This window comes from Mesoplodon densirostris, chromosome X (genome assembly GCF_025265405.1).
Source record: "Mesoplodon densirostris isolate mMesDen1 chromosome X, mMesDen1 primary haplotype, whole genome shotgun sequence".
Taxonomy (NCBI): Eukaryota; Metazoa; Chordata; class Mammalia; order Artiodactyla; family Ziphiidae; genus Mesoplodon; species Mesoplodon densirostris.
In genome coordinates, this window is record NC_082681.1 from 132,226,802 (window position 1) to 132,246,517 (window position 19,716).

The 19,716-nt window shown below is 42.3% G+C and overlaps 1 protein-coding gene across 1 annotated transcript in view; it reads left to right on the plus strand.

Moving 5' to 3' along the window:
• Positions 1 to 19,716, plus strand: part of ANOS1 (anosmin 1) — a 191,359-nt gene that overhangs the window by 128,613 nt on the left and 43,030 nt on the right. Inside the window, exon 4 of the mRNA XM_060087089.1 lies at positions 11,129 to 11,351. Coding sequence (XP_059943072.1) covers positions 11,129 to 11,351 — 223 coding nt within the window. The remainder of the gene's footprint in view (positions 1 to 11,128; positions 11,352 to 19,716) is intronic.

Consider the following 19,716-nt stretch of genomic DNA (forward strand, 5'->3'; position numbering starts at 1 on the left):
CCGGATGACATTGGAATTGGGGGTACAGACCTTTTATAACTTCTAAGACTGTGAAAGTGTATCTCTTTTCTGAAGTATGATTGTGCTTGTAACTTGGCTGGGACAGTGTTTGCAAAATTCTCTGAGATGGAAACATGTTAGAAACTTAAAACTACAAATCAGAGTAAATATGTACATTTAACAACTTGACAATTTATTCCTCCCTGAAAGAAATTTTTCACATGAGGATGTTACGTACTCTATAATTAACCTCTTGTGTTTCTCATTGTTTTTTTGTTTTTGTTTTTTGGTAGAATTTCTAGAATGATGTTTTAAAACTCCAATACTTCTTTTCGGGGCTAGCCCTAATTTCAGCAGGATTATGTGGCCGAACCTGTGCCAAGTGTTTAATACACGTCAATGCTTAGGGTCATAGAACACAATAAGTATTATCGTTATTCCCCTCTTACATTTGGAGAAACCAAGACTTGGAGCACTAACTGCTGTCACCACAGCACGCAGCTGCTGCCTTACTGATGTGTTTGCCGTGCCGTGCATGGAGTGCCCTGTATTTGCTTCTGCCCTCGTACTTGTCATCGTTGCCTTCTAGAATAGTCCTCGGCCCTCCCACACCACGCTTACCCAGTTAACTCACGCTAAGCGTTGGCAGCCTATCTTAAAAGCTTCCTCCTTGTCTAATCATCTTTTGACCTCACGTGCGTGGACCTGCGTTACCTCCCGTGTCTCGCTCTATTTTAATACAAGTGAAAGTGCTTAATGATGTCACCTGTCTGTTAGTAGAGACATAAACTGCAAGCATAGTGCCTCCCAGCTGTCACGCTCGTCTTCTGTTCATCAGTACATCCCTAGTACCTAGAATGCCAGTTTGGCTTCTGAGTCAGTCTGTAAAGGCTTCGGGGTGGGGGGGGGCGCTCATTATTCATAGACATGCCTGGTAGCTCCTAGTAATGAAGTGCAGGACGAAGGAGAGAGCAGGAAATGGTGGTTTATCAAGTGTCCCTGATTCTCTAGAAAACTTGGAATTTTTGGAGTTATTTTTGTGCCTGGCGATCTTCCGAAGATCTTCCAGCATGACTCTGGAGGGATGCTCCCAGTGGAGGGTTTGACCGTTGTTACCCTCATACAGCGTGTCACATTTGCCTTCAAAATAAATAGAAGAGCCAAGGAAGAGGAAGCTGAGAGAAACACACGTAAAGAGGACTCTAGGGCCTCCCTGGTGGCGCAGTGGTTAAGAGTCCGCCTGCCGATGCGGGGGATACGGGTTCGTGCCCCGGTCTGGGAGGATCCCATATGCCGCGGAGCGGCTGGGCCCGTGAGCCATGGCCGCTGGGCCTGCGCATCCGGAGCCTGTGCTCCGCAACGGGAGAGGCCACAACAGTGAGAGGCCCGCATACCGTAAAAAGAAAAAAAAAAAAAGAGGACTCTAATGTAGCAAAAGGGGCATGTACTCATAGGAAAGTGACTCTTTTCAAATACATGTTTCTGATTTTCTCCTAATTTTACAGTATTCATGGCCAAGGTCTACAGTTTGCCTGGGAACCAAATTAACTGTAATCACATTTAATAAATTAGGATGTGTAGCTGAGTTTCCAAGCAAATTATAATTTCATTTCCAAGCATAAATTAGAAACATTTGAACTGAGGAGGCTTTTTCCTATTTCATGCATGCTTAGTATTTAGTTGCCTTCTTTGAAAGATACAACTGGCAGTGTGGGTTGTTTTTTTAAACAGTATAATGTCTTTATTTTTTATAGAAATTATATATGCCCATTGAAACATTTATATAACAAACTGCACAGGAGACTAAAACTTAACCTTTACTGCAAAGTCTACCATCTGGAAATAGCCATGGTTACCTGAGCGGAGGAGTTATCATAGCAAACCTGTCCTTAGAAATTCCTGCTTAAAAGGTTGGCCCTTGGCTGGCTTCTGGAAACTTAGACTTGGGCGGGGGGAGATTTTCCCACCAATCCCCAACTGAGAAGAGGGGCTCACTGTTCTAAACTATTTTTCTTTTCTTCCCTGTATTTTATTTGTTTATTTATTTATTTTTAACATCTTTATTGGAATATAATTGCTTTACAATGGTGTGCTAGTTTCTGCTGTATAACAAAGTGAATCAGCTATACATATACATATATCCCCATATCCCCTCCCTCTTGTGTCTCCCTCCCACCCTCCCTATCCCACCCTCTAGGTGGTCACAAAGCACCGAGCTGATCTCCCTGTGCTATGCGTCTGCTTCCCACTAGCTATCTCTTTTACATTTGTAAGTGTATATATGTCCATGTCACTCTCCCACTTGGTCCCAGCTTACCCTTCCCCCTCCCCGTGTCCTCAAGTCCATTCTCTACGACCTCTGAGTCTTTATTCCTGTCCTGCCCCTAGGTTCTTCAGAACCTTTTTTTTTTTTTTTTTTTTTTTAAGATTCCATATATATGTGTTAGCATACGGTATTTGTTTTTGTCCTTCTGACTTACTTCACTCTGTATGACAGACTCTAGGTCCACTACAATTAACTCAATTTCGTTCCTTTTTATGGCTGAGTAATATTCCATTGTATATATGTGCCACATCTTCTTTATCCATTCATCTGTCGATGGACACTTAGGTTGCTTCCATGCCCTGGCTATTGTAGATAGAGCTGCAATGAGCATTGTGGTACATGACTCTTTTTGAATTATGGTTTTCTCAGGGTATATGCCCAGTAGTGGGATTGTTGGGTCATATGGTAGTTCTATTTGTAGTTTTTTTTTTTACGGAACCTCCATACTGTTCTCCATAGTGGCTGTACCAATTTACATTCCCACCAACAGTGCAAGAGGGTTCCTTTTTCTCCACACCCTCTCCAGCATTTCTTATTTGTAGATTTTTTGATGATGGCCATTCTGACCGGTGTGAGATGATATCTCATTGTAGTTTTGATTTGCATTTCTCTAATGTTTAATGATGTTGAGCATCCTTTCATGTGTTTGTTGGCAATCTGTATATCTGCTTTGGAGAAATGTCTATTTAGGTCTTCTGCCCATTTTTGGATTGGGTTGTTTTGTTTTTTTTTGATATTGAGCTGCATGAGCTGCTTTTATATTTTGGAGATTAATCCTTTGTCAGTTGCTTCATTTGCAAATATTTTCTCCCATTCTAAGGGTTGTCTTTTCATCTTGTTTATGGTTTCCTTTGCTGTGCAAAAGCTTTTAAGTTTCATTAGATCCCATTTGTTTTATTTTTGTTTTTATTTCCATTTCTCTAGGAGGTGGATCAAAAAGGATCTTGCTGTGATTTATGTCATACAGTGTTCTGCCTTGTTTTCCTCAAGAGTTTTATAGTGTCTGGCCTTACATTTAGGTCTTTAATCCATTTTGAGTTTATTTTTGTTTATGGTATTAGGGAGTGTTCTAATTTCATTCTTTTCCATGTAGCTTCCAGTTTTCCCAGCACCACTTATTGAAGAGGCTGTCTTTTCTCCATTGAATACTTTTGCCTCCTTTATCAAAAATAAGGTGACCATATGTCCGTGGGTTTATCTCTGGGCTTTCTATCCTGTTCCATTGATCTATATTTCTGTTTTTGTGCCAGTACTATACTGTCTTGATGACTGTAGCTTTGTAGTATATAGTCTGAAGTCAGGGAGCCTGATTCCTCCAGCTCTGTTTTTCTTTCTCAAGATTGTTTTGGCTATTCGAGGTCTTTTGTGTTTCCATACAAACTGCAAAGTTATTTGTTCTAGTTCTGTGAAAAATGCCATTGGTAGTTTGATAGGGATTGCATTGAATCTGTAGATTGCATTGGGTAGTATAGTCATTCTCACAATGTTGATTCTTCTAATCCAAGAACATGGTATATCTCTGTTTGTATCATGTTTAACTTCTTTCATCAGTGTCTTATAGTTTTCTGCAAACAGGTCTTTTGTCTCCTTAGGTAGGTTTATTCCTAGGTATTTTATTCTTTTTTTTTTTTGTAATGGTAAATGGGAGTGTTTCCTTAATCTCTCTTTGAGATTTTTCATCATTAGTGTATAGGAATGCAAGAGATTCCTGTGCATTAATTTTATATCCTGCTAATTTACCAAATTCATTGATTGCTCTAGTAGTTTTCTGGTAGCATCTTTAGGATTCTCTGTGTATAGTATCATGTCATCTGCAAACGGTGACAGTTTTACTTCTTCTTTTTCGATTTGGATTCCTTTTATTTCTTTTTCTTCTCTGCTGTGGCCAAAACTTCCAAAACTATGTTGAATAATAGTGGTGAGAGTGGGCAACCTTGTCTTTTTCCTGATCTTAGTGGAAATGGTTTCAGTTTTTCACCATTGAGGATGATGTTGGCTGTGGGTTTGTCATATATGGCCTTTATTATGTTGAGGCAAGTTCCCTCTATGCCTACTTTCTGGAGAGTTTTTGTCATAAATGGGTGTCGAATTTTGTCAAAAGCTTTTTCTGCATCTATTGAGATGATCGTATGGTTTTTCTCCTTCAATTTGTTCATATGGTTTATCACATTGGTTCATTTGCATATATTGAAGAAGACTTGCATTCCTGGGATAAACCCCACTTGATTATGTGTATGATCCTTTTAATGTGTTGTTGGATTGTGTTTACTAGTATTTTGTTGAGGATTTTTGCGTCTGTGTTCATCAGTGATATTGGTCTGTATCAAGAAAAAAAGGGAGAAGACTCAAAGCAGTAGAATTAGAAATGAAAAAGGAGAAGTAACCACTGACACTGCAGAAATACAAAAGATCATGAGAGATTACTACAAGCAACTATAAGCCAATAAAACGGACAACCTGGAAGAAACGGACAAATTTTTAGAAAAGCACAACCTCCTGAGACTGAACCAGGAAGAAATAGAAAATATAAACAGGCGAATCACAAGCACTGAAATTGAAACTGTGATTAAAACTCTTCCAACAAACAAAAGTCCAGGACCAGATGGCTTCACAGGCAAATTCCGTCAAACATTTAGAGAAAAGCTAACACCTACCCTTCTCAAACTCTTCCAAAATACAGCAGAGGGAGGAACACTCCCAAACTCATTTCACGAGGCCACCATCACCCTGATACCAAAACCAGACAAAGATGTCACACAAAAAGAGAACTACAGACCAATATCACTGTTCCTAAACTATTGACACCTGTTTCCTTCTGGGAGTCTGGGTTTTGGTACATGGTATGCAGGAGGTGCCTATGTGACCAGCCCCCCAGAAAAGCTCTGGGCTTCAAGTCTCCCCTGGACTTCTCTGGTTGACAGCATTTCACACGTGTTGTTACAACTCATGGCTGGAGGAATTTAATGCATCCTGTGTGACTCCGCTGGGAACGTTTGCACCTGGTTTCCTCTGGACTTCTCCCCGTAGGCCTTTTCCCTTCTGCTGATTTCGCTCTGCACTGTTTAGCCGCAGTACATCATAGCCCTGAATACAGATGTCCTAAAATTAAGTTCAAGATTTCTTGCTCCATTCCTTCTAACCTACCGGTTTTTTAAGACATATTCTTTTAATTTTATTATATCATATTATCTTTTAAAACTGTAATTCCTAGTTTTTTCAATTTTAGTTTTACGTTTATGTGGATGACAAAATGATTAGTAATTCTTTTATGCTAATTTCTTTATTTTGGGCTTTCTAAATTGGATCATGTCTCAGTGTCTTTTTAAAATATACCATTTTCTTTGAGATTATTCATGACAGGCTCTGCCTACTGTTATACCTGATGTCCACATGGGTTTGCACAAACTTTTTTCTCACGTCATGTGTAAGTACACGCTTTATATTTTTTTTCAGGGGGTGCTGTGCTAACCCACCTACTCTTTATCTCTGAGAATTTGTGGAACAGCTGAAGTTTACCATTGCATAGTTTTGCAAGAAAGGCTCGTGAGTGTTATATTCTCTGAGTCTTTATGTCTTTGAGAATATTTCTGTCACATGTTTATTTGCATAACAACTTAGCTGATTATATATATATATATTCTTCAGTATTACATAGCCACTGCTGTATTGCCGTCACACATTAAATTTTATAGAGACAAATGAACCTGGGAGAAACCTTATTTTCTCCATCATAACCAACTTGCCTTCTCTACCTGGATGCCTGAAAAATTATATTTTTCTCGTCGACATTCAGTGGTGCTAACTATATCTCAATGTTGCTCATTCTTATCAGTATTTGTGGACTATAACTGCCCTTTTGATTTATATATATATATATATATATATATACACACACACACACATATACATATGATTTACATGTATACAGGTATGTAAGTGTGTGTGTTTGTGCACCCGTGTGCATTCTTCCCCTCTGGTCTAGTCCTGGATATTTCCAGAATGCTAGAAGCCCCCAGGTTATCCTAGTAGGGAAGCAAGTTGAAAGCCACTGGCTTAGCCATCTTCTAATTTTACCCGGAGATACGGGGCAGCCCTTAGATAAACACTGGCCCACACTCTTACTTGTTTGTGATTTTGGATACATTACAGCCTCCCCGAGCTTCTGTCTGCTCATTTGTGAAATGGAAATAATCCTGGCTGTAGGGCCTGGGGAGGAGTACGTGGGGTGAGCTAGGAAAGCAGCTGGTAGAGGTGACGGGGTGGGAGACCCTCGGCAGCTGTTAGCGATGACCTACCATGGCTGGTTCCTCGGCTCGTCACTGGTGAGGGTGGCGGGGATGGTGGTGATGATGGTGGAGAACTCATTTCAGGGGTCCACACTGAAGGTTGCATGCCTGTGTGTTGGCTGGAGCCAGGAGAGAGCCCCCAGGCCCTGGCTCCTTGCCAAGGCTGTGTATTGTGATTGCGCACATGTGCAGGTCTGGTGAATTGAACCAGACACCAAATGCAGAGTTTTCTCCATATCTGAGGCCTCATATTTATATGATTTCTAACGTATTAGTGTATGTTACTGAATTTGATGTGTTTGTGTTCATCATTCCATGATTGCTGCACAAATTATTTTATTGTGCAATACCTTGCATTTTACACCAAACAAAATGAAGATCATAGTATCTTTTTATTTTATTTATTTATTTATTTTTTTTTTTTGCTGTACGCGGGCCTCTCACTGCTGTGGCCTCTCCCGTTGCGGAGCACAGGCTCCGGACACACAGGCTCCGCGGCCATGGCTCGCGGGCCCAGCCGCTCCACGGCATGTGGGATCTTCCGGGATCGGGGCACGAACCCTAGTCCCCTGCATCGGCAGGCGGACTCTCAACCACTGCGCCACCAGGGAAGCCCATAGTATCTTTTTAAAAAGCACCCAAGAACAGTTAGTGACTATTGTTAGTATTTCATTTTGTTTTTACCATTTGCCACAAGAAAGATGAGCTTACTGTGTTGCCTAAGTGAGGCACTGAAAACACATTTTAGTTTTGGGCTAAGAGATGGGATGTAGGAGAGATTTATAAGAATTTATTAATATTGTGTAGAATGTTTATTAAAACATGGAGGAGTTTCCCCTTAATGCAATGCACCCAAGGGCATTTTCCTTCACCTCTTTGCTTTTTTGAGCCCGTCTTTGGATGCATAATGACATCTTTTAGGCACTAACTACTCTAGAAAAATACATGATCTTTGAAGACTGTTCCGCTCTTATTTTTGTGTATGGACAGGGCAGAAAAAAACAAACAAAAATTAATCAGCATAGTAACTACGTTTTCTCCAAATTTTAAACTCGAGCCAGTGACCTGGCGAAATGGTTATTTGTGTGAAATTATTCATATGAATAGTTTTATAAAGGAATTGTAGTTACATAGTTTTACAGTTCATAATTTGCCTTAACAGACTGCATGCAGTTGTATAAACAAGAAATGCAGCATTTAGTAGATGCATCTGTTGTTGCCATGCGTGTTTTCATTTCTGTAAAGTTGAGGGGCATGACACTCCTTGTGGTTTGGGTAACCCGCACCTTTACTAAAATGTTCACATCCCTCTTGACAAGTCTATGAGTTATTAACTTGTAATAGCCCAAGAAATATGACACGCTTAAAGGTCAGAAGTTTCTTTTCCTGCACCCAAATGATCTTTTGCTCACAGGATTTCCAACTGGTGATCAGGGGACCAATTTACACATTTTCTTTATACCTAGAGTACTCATGTTCACACATCGTTTTCTATCACCTATGAGCATTTTTGCCTTACTCCATTCAATGGTAAATTCTCATTAAGCAATGATTAAAGACATGGGCAGAGACCTTGTGTACAGATACCATATGTTCTCTAATTTATATTCAGACCATTAATAGTTTTCAACCTAATCCAAGAGGATTATCCAAGATAATTGATAGAGAACATCAAAATTTGCCTTCAGGAGAGCTGAACAAATAGAATTGTTAAGTAGAACGCCTCTATACGATTACTGTACCAAATCCACGTATTTGTAAGATGATCTTCATTTAAGTTCAAGGACTGAAGACTATTTCTTTATTATAAATTCCAAGGGGCCCCAGTTCCCTCCTTGCAGATTTCAGTGCTGGGCCTGGTGGGGGCATGTTGGAGACTTGTGGATGGTCATGCCGTAGGAGAAGTGGAGCCACCTCTATGTCTTTGGCTCTTGTAACGTATGATCAGAATAACAGAAGAATTTGGAAATGTTAAACAGGAAACATGGAGCAGTGGGAAAAGAAAAGATACATCCATGCGTGCAGTCCTGCTGAGTAGCTGTTAGGAGCTAACTTGGTACAGCCCTGCCTAGTTCTCCGTGTACACAATCTAATATAACACTCATAATGTCATCTGGAACACCGCAAGCTCAGGGACCAGTCTAGAAAGCGCCAGTGCAGAGAGGAATTTTCTTTGATTCCTGATTTGTTTCCATGGACCTCAAAACACCCACCCCCCCACACACAAAAGAATCACATGTTTGAATCCATAGCAAAAAGGAAAAGAATTGTACAGAACAACCCTACATCAACTGGAAGATCCAAATTACTGTGCTAAGTATGATCATTCTTCTTTTACACTCAGTGGGAACAAGTGTTGCAGATCTGTCTCCACCAGTGTTTTTGTTTATTTGTTTTTAATTCTGGCCCGTTAGCTCGGTGAGTAAATCAGTAAAGGGAGGGGATAGCAGCTCCTGCTTTCCTGTTCCTCCCAGTTCAAGGGCGTGGCAGTTGGCTTGAAGATGATTAGAGTCATATGAACAGACAGCCCTTACTTTATTATCTGATTCCCAAGTTATACTCCGTTTTCATGTGTGAAGAAGTTTGCCGTGAGTTGATTTGATTATACATAGTGCAAACTAAGTCCCTGTAATTGCTAACTTAGCAAGCAGTGAACACTTGCCAGATTTAATAAAATTATGCCTACTTGCAAATCTCAGCCGGTGTGGCAGGGGCCAATGATTTTAGTAACTTAAGTAGCTTCTTTTAGTGCATGTAATGTATACATGTTGTTGAAAGAGGAAAGCTGGCCAAAACTGTAATTGTTCCAGGTCCTTTCACGTGCTTCTTTGATTCCTAACTTAGATTTGGACCTGAATTTAGAACTTCAAAAACCAATGAAGGGCTTCCCTGGTGGCGCAGTGGTTGAGAATCCACCTGCCAATGCAGGGGATGCTTGTTCAAGCCCTGGTCTGGGAAGATCCCACATGCCACGGAACAACTAAGCCCGTGCGCCACAACTACTGAGCCTGTGCTCTAGAGCCCATGAGCCACAACTACTGAACCCATGTGCCACAACTACGGAAGCCCACGCACCTACAGCCCGTGCTCCACGAGAGAAGCCACTGCAATGAGAAGCCCACGCACTGCAACGAAGAGTAGCCCCCACTCTCCCACAGCTAGAGAAAGCCCGCATGCAGCAATGAACACCCGACACAGCCAAAAATAAATAAATAAATATATATATAAAAACCCACACCATACCAACTCAGTATCCTTAAAAAAAATAAAAAAAAAAAGGGACTTCCCTGGTGGTGCAGTGGATAAGACTCCGCACTCCTAATGCTGTGGGCCTGGGTTCAATCCCTGGTCAGGGAACTAGATCCCACGTGCATGCCACAACTAAGGAGCCCGGGAGCTGCAACTAAGGAGCCCACTTGTCACACCTAAGACCTGGTGCAACCAAATAAATGAATAAATATTAAAAAAAAAAAAACAAGTAAAACACATCTAGCAGCTAACAGAAAAATGAGCTGTGAAAGTGAATAAGAGAGAAAAGCCTTAAGAACTTAAGAACTGATGATGCTTTAAATGTTTATAAAGTTTTTTTTAATTTAAATTAACTAGCTACAGATTTGTGGTACTTCAGTATTGAAAGCATGACCTTTCTTCTGTTTTTACCTGGAAAGTTCTTGAATTGAGACACTGTTTTAATCCAGTCAATTTATGTTATTTTCAAATTTTATATATCATTAATATAAAAAAATTTTTAACTTTTTTTTTAAATGAATTAATTAATTTATTTTGGCTGTGTTGGGTCTCCGTTGCAGTGTGCAGGCTTCTCATTGCCGTGGCTTCTCTTGTTGTGGAGCACGGTCTCTAGGCGCACGGGCTTCAGTAGCTGTGGCACATGGGCTTCAGCAGTTGTGGCTTGTGGGCTCTAGAGCGCAGGCTCAGTTGTGGTGCAAGGGTTTAGGTGCTCCGCGGCATGTGGGATCTTCCCGGACCAGGGCTTGAACCCGTATCCCCTGCATTGGCAGGCGGATTCCTAACCACTGCACTACCAGGGAAGCCCTATATATGATTATTTACAATCAATTTTATTCTCATCTACAGTTCTAATTCAAACCTTGAAATTATACTTTTTCTAGCTAGAGTTTCTAGTTTTCTACCATTGGTAATTAAGAGTGTGAAATTTTCCCCTGGTATTTAATTGTCTGAGTATTTATGTCTCGATGTACATTAAATGTACAATATCAGAACTCAGAATGTAACAATAATCTGTGAATGCGTGTATGTGTAATTGATGTGTATCTGTTGCATGTAAAATAAAGTTCTAAGTCATGGGTCATAGTCCTTTAAAAAATTAGCATAAAAGATCACTTCTTTAGGGGGAAAGAAAGCAAGTACATTTACTCTGTAAACAATTCAAGGGAGAATTTGATGCAGTAAGAATTTTGACCTGCCTTTCCGATGTCTTGGAAATCAGACTCCGTGTGTCTTTAACGGGAGAATTTTTTTTTCTATTCTCTCCCAGCCTCTGTTCCCCAAGAAGAACTATGAATGCCTGACCAGCTGTGAATTCCTCAAGTACATCCTGTCGGTAAAGCAGGGGGATTGCCCAGCTCCCGAGAAAGCCAGTGGCTTTGCTGCCGCCTGCGTCGAGAGCTGTGAAGTGGACAATGAGTGCTCTGGGGTTAAGAAGTGTTGTTCCAATGGATGTGGACACACCTGCCAGGTGCCCAAGACTCTGTACAAAGGTAAGGGGCAGAGTGGAGTAGATGAGGGGACCTCCAGGGTCACAGGGGGATTTGTGTGCCTGTGAGGGAGGGTGTCAAAGATGTGACTTGGAAGGAAAGAGAGAACTGTAAGAAAATTTACCTTGTGCCACCTACTAACATCTGAAAATACTTACTGGGCTGTAGAAATCAGCCCCAGTGAACTCATATTGGGCTGGAGTAAATCCTTCATGGGAATTCTTCTTATTTTTTATTGAAGTGTGGTTGATTTACAGTATTCGTTTCAGGTGTACAGTATCGTGGCTCAGTATTTCTATAGATGATACTCCATTTAAAGTTATTATAAAATAATGGCTCTATCATATGAATTCTTTTAGAAGTTAACATGTAGGAAGGCCACCATCAATTCAGGAACTTTTTTTGTGTTTTTCTCCAACATGAGTAAATGAATGAAGCTCCACTGGCTACCTTGGAGTGACTGTATTCAAATCCTTGGAAAACAGGCTGGCGATGGGGCCCAGCTGAAAAAGGCTTAATAGACGCATGAATTTTGTGGGGTTTTCTGTTGGCATAATCCAAGAACAGAAGTGTGCTTGCAGGGAACTTTCAATATTTTGATTAGTATCTTAAGTTCCCAGATGGAGGAATTGCCCTCTTCCAAAAGATAGGGATGCAAGTTACCCAACAATTTAGCCGATGTAACGGTTTACATCCATAGGCAGTTTCTAGAGCGCTTAACTCCTTTATGCTGTTACATGCCTCTTTCTGTAAGTGTGACAAAGTTCTTGTATGTTAAACCGATGCTGTTGTATTATGTATAGTTAGGCATGCCAAAAAGTATACTATGGGAGACATAACATTTCGTTACTTTTTTAGGTCTAATTGGAAGAGAAAAATAGAATCAGTCGCTAGGCATTATTCATTATAAGTAGAAAGAGAAATCTGTCTTGCTTTCTCTCACTTTCCCTCTCACGCATCAAGCATATGTTGTTGCAATGCCGGTTCTGAATGATGGGCTTCTTGACTATTTTCACAAGTCCATTCTTAGGCTTATAACAATTCAGGTCTCCCAGAAGTCACATACCTGCGCCATCCTCCTCCAGCTGTCACTTGGAAATACTCTTATGTGAAATCTATGGAATCCATCCAGTTTTCCATTTTTTTCCCCTAAGATCCTTGGAAACCTGGCACAAATACTGTCTCAAATTCAGAATAATTGCTGCTTTCCCTTTCTTAACAGACTGACGTTTCCTTAATGGATTTAAAGTTTTATTGTTTCCATGCCTTTTATTAGAAACTACGTAAAATCACTTCTGCCCAATCTAACACCATTTAATTTTTTAAAAGTCTACTACTATGAAACCTGTTCAGTTATTATAGATCATTTGCTCTTTAAGTATCAGCATTTACCATAAAAATAGTATGCTTTTAGAATGATTGTTGAAAACCCATTTGTAAAACCTTTTTTGTTTTAAAAGTAAGGCGGTTAAAGGGCTCAATATACATTAAAATGTGCTTTTCATGTGAAAGCAGTGAAGAGTCAGTATGAATTTCAAGTATGCCCGGTTCACCGAGAATCTGGGAAATATTCTATAAAGGGCCAGCATAAATGATTAACGATTAAAAGATACCTGCGATTTAAACTTAATACGATGGGCTTTTTTCAAGTGCTGAAGTCACCTTTCTACTACAAGTAAGTCTTGACCTGGGTGTTTGTGGACAGAGGCAATTCACGGAGCACTAACCACAAATGGAATAAAAAAGACTCTCTTGACCTGACGGTGACTTTTGCATAATGAGCACAAGGATAAAATAGTAATATTTTGAAAATATATATATATATACACACACACACACTACATAGAGATTTTTTTTCCTTGCTCTCTGAATGAAGGCTGGCTTCCATGTCCTGGGAGCATCTGACCGTCATCAGAAGAGCGTTCTGGTGCTGATGGCCCCGGCCTCTCTGGGAAAGGGTCCTTCCTGACCCAGCGCTTGGCTTTGTGAGGAGAAAAACATGTATGCAGCCAGACAACATGCATGCAGATCAACCTGGCAATCTGTGGAGGCCCAGCTGTCCCTGTCCTTTCTCACCTTCATAAGGGGCCCTCTTACTGCTCCCGAAACAACTGGCGGGAAATGAGCTTGCCTGCCTGTCTCTGCTCACGCCACGTCTGTGCAGGCATTTTCCTTAGGAAGAGGGAGCTGCACCGCTGGTGCAGCTGGACCAGTCCCGCTGTCCGTTCACAAGGGCTGAGGCTGAGGCCACAGGCCGCCTCTGAGGGGACCCAGTGGTTCGCAGCAGCAGCGCCTCTCGTGCCTGTTCCCGCCCGGGCCAGCTCTCCTGTCAGTTTTCTTTTGACTCTATCCAGCTACTGTGATAGGACCCTAAACTTCAGGCCCTCTTTGGGCACCCCTGTATTATTATATTATAGCTCAAGTCAAAGATAGATCAAGATCAAATAGATTAAATCTGATACAGTCACTGATTGAACAGTATTTTTTAGGCTCATAAATAACATGGAGCTGTTTTTCTTTGAACTTTATTTCCAACTAGTTTGTGGAGTTGTAATATTTAAATTACATACAAAGGATCCCTCGTGAAGAACCAACTTCTACTGGGCAAACCTGTAAGTTCCTCATGTCCACTTCATTTATTCATTATTTACTTATTGAGGTGTCATCTCATAGGAAATCCCAGAGGGCACCTTCTTAATGTCTTCCCCATTTTGAGTGTAAGAGGGACTGATGTCACCTGGATCTACAAGTACTGACCCATTTCAGCTCAGTTGGTAATTACTGACTGTGTGTGAGGAGTTACGGGCAGTGCCTGACATTGGTTATGACCTGTACTGGGTGAGCACCGGGATGCAAAATCAAGGGACACCAACCTCCACCCGGCCCAGCAGTTCCTCGTCAAGGTGGTCACACACACACACTCACTGAAGTGGACCGATCACTTCCTTAACTTCTGCCATAAATTGCTACATGTGCCATCCGCTGTCCTGTTTTTCCTTTTATCGCTTATTGAGTTAATGAAAAAATTTTAAAATACATGGAAATGCATATATCCTTTCTGTCCGGTCCACTTTTGTAGAAAGGAAGATGGGCTGTGGGCTGATTTCATACCTTTGAAGGCTTCATATGCTGGAAACTTGAGTTTTTCAAAACACTGTGTATTTTGAAAAAACGATCAGCAGAATGTCCCGCGTGACATTTGCGCATCTAATTTGGGTTATGCTGTGAGAACTGTCCTTGGCTGAACGACGCCTGAGTTAAACTTTACAGACTGGTGTTAGGGTTTGAGACAAAGGAAAACAAAAGAGAGCTTTTCCTTCACCCTTCAAGTAAAGACGATGAGAAGCAGCCCCCTGGAAGACTTGACCATGTTACCGTGGGTAAACCAGGCCCAAAGGTGCTAGTCTCTGACACGCACACCTTCGTGAGAGTGTGGGAAATTCACAAGCTGGTCTTCTACGGGTGAAACACAAGCTCCAGTTCGTTGGGGCACTGGTTTTCCTTTGATCCTCTCCTATTTTGGGTCTGGTTTACAGCTTAGTTGGACTGTCCTCTGTCTAGAGGTGATGCTTTAGTACCTTACTGCCTCTCCTCACCCCCAACTGGGACATTTGGTTTGGGGAGGGAAAGAGAAAAGCTGAACTTGTTTTCCAAATGTAAAGATTCAGAGTAGTCTGTGGCCTTCGGTTAGGTAGCTGGCCGTTACACAGCAGTCATTTTTCTTTACCAGGTGCTAACCAGGAATTAATCCTATATCAGTTTGTTTCTTCCCAAAAAGATCTGATGTGATGATGGAGTTGATTTACTATTTCCATGAAACTCTTAGTATTTGAAATACATAAACCTCAGGATTTTAGAGGTGGGCCGCTTTTCACAAATTAACTTTTCACATTTTGAATATAGTGACTGAGTGCCTTAATGTGATGTAAACACAAATTCCTTGAGTACAGTTGTCCTTATGAGAGATATTATCCCTGGAACACAATATCTTTTTTTTTTAATTAATTTTATTTATTTTTGGCTACGTTGGGTCTTCATTGCTGTGCGCGGGCTTCCTCTAGTTGCGGCTAGCAGGGGCTACTGTTCGTTGCGGTGCACGGGCTTCTCATTGCGGTGGCTTCTCTTGTTGCGGAGCACGGGCTCCAGGGTGTGCGGGCTTCCGTAGTTGTGGCACGCGGGCTCAGTAGTTGTGGCTTACAGGCTCTGGAGCACAGACTCAGCAGTTGTGGCGCACGGGCTTAGTTGCTCCACGGCATGTGGGATCTTCCTGGACCAGGGCTCGAACCCGTGTCCCCTGTGTTGGCAGGTGGATTCTTAACCACTGCGCCCCCAGGGAAGCAGCCCTACAATATCTTTTTAATTTTAATTTTATTTAATTTTATTTATTTTTAGCTGCGTTGGGTCTTTGTTGCTGTGCGTGGGCTTTCTCTAGTTGCGGCGAGCGGGGGATACTCTTCATTGCAGTGCATGGGCTTCTCATTGCGGTGGCTTCTCGTTGCAGAGCATGGGCTCTAGGCATGAAGGCTTCAGTGGTTGTGGTGCTTGGGCTTCAGTAGTTGTGGCTCACGGGCTTAGCTGCTCTGTGGCATGTGGGATATTCCCGGACCAGGGCTTGAACCCGTGTCCCCTGCATTGGCAGTCGGATTCTTAATCATCGTGCCACCAGGAAAGCCTGGAACACAATATCTTGCTGCATTTTCATACCTAGACTTGTGACAAGTATATTTATATGAATAGTCAGATCTTGTGGTGATTTGCAAACTGCTGATGGTCTGTCTTGATTGAGTTTTCTGTCAGTATAGTTTCAACATTTTTTGAAGCATTGGGTTTCTGTTCCTTTGATTTCACCAAAATACTTGTTATGTTTTAAAGAAAACAAAAATGCACCAATATTGTCCTATATTGTGGGATGTTATATGATAGCATTTTTGAAGTTTTTAACAGAACAGTTTAGATTTCAGATGACTAATATGTTCAAAAATACTAAAAAAGGAAGATCCTAGTCATTTACATAATAAAAACCACACTGAGGACAGATCCATCCTCTGCATCTGGTTATGCAGCGGGGATGCTGGGTGAGCTCGCAGGGACTATGAAAGGACTGACGTGAGGGCTGAGGGTCCAGGCCTGAGCCCCATCTGCACACAATTACAGCAAGGGCTGCAGTTACTCCCAAACAGGGGAGCCAGCTGACCCTAATGCAAACCAGATGGACCATTTCTTAAAATGCAAATTGCAAGACCATTGCACATCATAATTAAAGAGATTCTCCAATGAAGGAATTTGAACTGACTGTGCCCTGACACTCGTCATGTTCCATGAAGGCTCTTGGTAGCTGAACGATATTCAAGACTGAAGCCTCAGAGCACGGGATGCGGATGCAACTCAGCAGCGGCAACTCTGCTGCTGACGGGTTCAGGGTGCTTCAGTGACTTGAGGATTTACTGTAGCTGCGTTTACGCCAGAGGATTAGACATGGAGAGCCAAGAAAGTGCTCTGTGAGGTTTAGGAACTAGCCAGCCGTCTTCTCTTCAAACAGTAAGTAAAGGAATGTTTGAGCCATAGGACCTTGACAGAAAAGGAGATGTGAGCTCCTTGAAAGGATACACACGCCAGAGAAGGTGGCACCGAACGCCTGCGATACGTCTTCTCCTTCCCCTCCGTGACTCTCAAGCAGAGAGGGGATTACCATTGTCACAAAGATGTGTGTAAATGTTCCGAGTCCTCTTACGTCCCCAGGTGTATTCTTGAGAGAAGAATAAGAAAGCGGGTTGGGCTGTTTCTTCAGCGAACAGTTCCGGGCCATTCCCTCTTGCACAGTGCTTTCTACGAGGACATGGTGACGTGGAAATTGAGGAGACGTGGTTCTTGACCTCTGAGGCTTTAGCTTTGTGGGGAAGACAGACATCATTACACGAGCTGGCGGTGGGGAGAGGCAGTTAAGTGTGCTTCGACGGTTACAGGTTAAACGCTGAAGAGCTAGCAGAAGAATGGAGCCTTTATTTCCAATTGGGAGCTTTAGGGAAAGTGGCTCCGAAGGGTGGCATTTGGCCTGAGCCTGGAAGTATTCCAGGGTCTGTGGTCAGAAAATAGAAGGAAGGAGATTTCAGAGTGAAGAAAACACCATGAACAGGCCATGGTCGTAGGGAGTGCCTGGCAGTGTGTTTGTGGGAAAGCTGGGTGTAAAGGCAGGATGTGTGACAGACACGTAAAAGGTACCACGAGATCAGCTGAAAGATAACTGGTAGGCGGTGGTGAAGATGGATGCCTCGAGTGAGATGCAGAGACGTTTCCCTCCCTGCTGTAGAAAACGGATGTGCTTGAACCTTCTGAGAAGGAGAAGGAGACCCCCTCTCCTCCACTTGAAGAAAATAACCACAAATACGGTGAAGAGGGAATTAGAGAAAAGAGATTGGCTTCCAGGGAGATGGGTTAGAGGCTACGGTGAGGGTCCAGACAGGAGAGGAAAGTGCCTAAAGCAGGTGGTCACCATGGAGACAGGATGACTGAGGTGTTCCTGAAATGATACTCTGCAGTAAAACACCAGGATGTTGGTAGGTGCAAGCACAAGACAGAAGGTTCTGGGAACCCTTCAATGTCCAGGACCCTAGAGATGTCATGAAGACCTGAGTCTCAGGAGGAGGGATGTATCCGGGGAGAGGCATTCGAGAGGGGACTTACGCAGGTGGATGAGGTCCCACAGCCCCGAGAGGGACTGGGGGTAGATGTGAGAATCACTCGCTCTGCAGAAATATTCCAGGCATGGAAGCGTAAGTGTAAGTTACGAGAAGTCTCTGACATGAGCTTGAAAAGGACTCTTGCAGGGGCACAGCAGGAGCAAAGACTAGGAGGGAAGTCCCACCCCAACCAGGAACTTCAAGGACGTTAGAATCAGAACGTCCAAGGGACTTGCAGAGCTACGGAAACCACTTCGTTTCTCTACCTTTCTAAGTGGCTTTTCCTCATCCAAAATGCGGCAGAAAAATTCAGAGAGAAACCGGGGATGGGTCATAGCTCCAGGCAATTTATTTAATCGTCCTCAGACTCAATTCCCTGGTGCTCAAAATGTAGCTGCTTCACCCTTCACCCACTTGATGAGGTCACAGCAAGGATCCCATGAGACAACTTTATGGTAAAGTGCAGGGCAACGTACAGATACAACCCGCCAGCAAATCAACACGGAGAATGCAATAGGGGCGGTGACCGTGGTTGTTTAGAAAATAGCTTTTTGGGTTTTTTTTAAATTTATTTATTTTATTTTTATTTTATTTATTTTGGGCTGCATTGGGTCTTCGTCGCTGCACGCGGGCTTTCTCTAGTTGTGGCGAGGGAGGGCTACTCTTCGTTGCGGTGCGCGGGCTTCTCATTGCGGTGGCTTCTCTTGTTGCAGAGCACGGGCTCTAGGCGCGCGGGCTTCAGTAGTTGTGGCACATGGGCTCGGTAGTTGTGGCTCGTGGGCTCTAGAGCACAGGCTCAGTAGTTGTGCTGCACGGGCTTAGTGGCTCCACGGCATGTGGGATCTTCCCGGACCAGGGCTCAAACCCGTGTCCCCTGCATTGGCAGGCGGATTCTTAACCACTGCACCACCAGGGAAGCCCTAGAAAATAGTTTTTAAGAGTCAGTGAGCTTTTGACGAGATATACATGTGCCATTTTTAAATTATCCAACTGTGTCCACCTCACTGTTTAATGACTTTAAAAGTTCCCAGCACAGGATTTGGCTTGGATTAAGATAAAAATGAAATGAGTTGAATTCAGCCACATCACTAACATGCATCAGAGCTCATATTTTATATTTGCACATTTTCTAGTTTTCTCAGTTTAAACTTAAGAAATGGAAAAATTAATGCCGCATTCTGAAGTAACCATTTCAAATGATAAGTCGTCAGTGCTTTAGGCAAATGCTCATTCTCAGCAGAGAATGATTTTAATGCAACTGGTGTTCTTGGTTTGGATGGCATTGAACATCATGATGCCATAGACTCTACCTAATTCAGTTAGTTTCATATATCCTCTTAGTATTATACATTTGTTTTAAAACTCCCTTTCCATAACGGCTGCTATTTTGAACCGTGGTTCTTAAATCTTTCAGTTACCAGGCAACTTGCATGCACTGTAGGGGGAAAAAGAAATCAAAATGATGAACTACTTTCCAATGAGGCACCTGTGAGGGGCTTCTGAAGCCAGGCACTCACTCATGCCAAAAGCAAACATTATAAATTCATCTTTTTCCAATTTTAGACGGTAAGTCAATAAGGCAGAGGCCCAGCAATCAGTTGGGGAATCCACAAGACCCATGCTTTGGAAACCATTCTTGTAAGATTTGACCACATGAGAGGACTGGGCTTTATAATGTTTTCCTTAAGAGG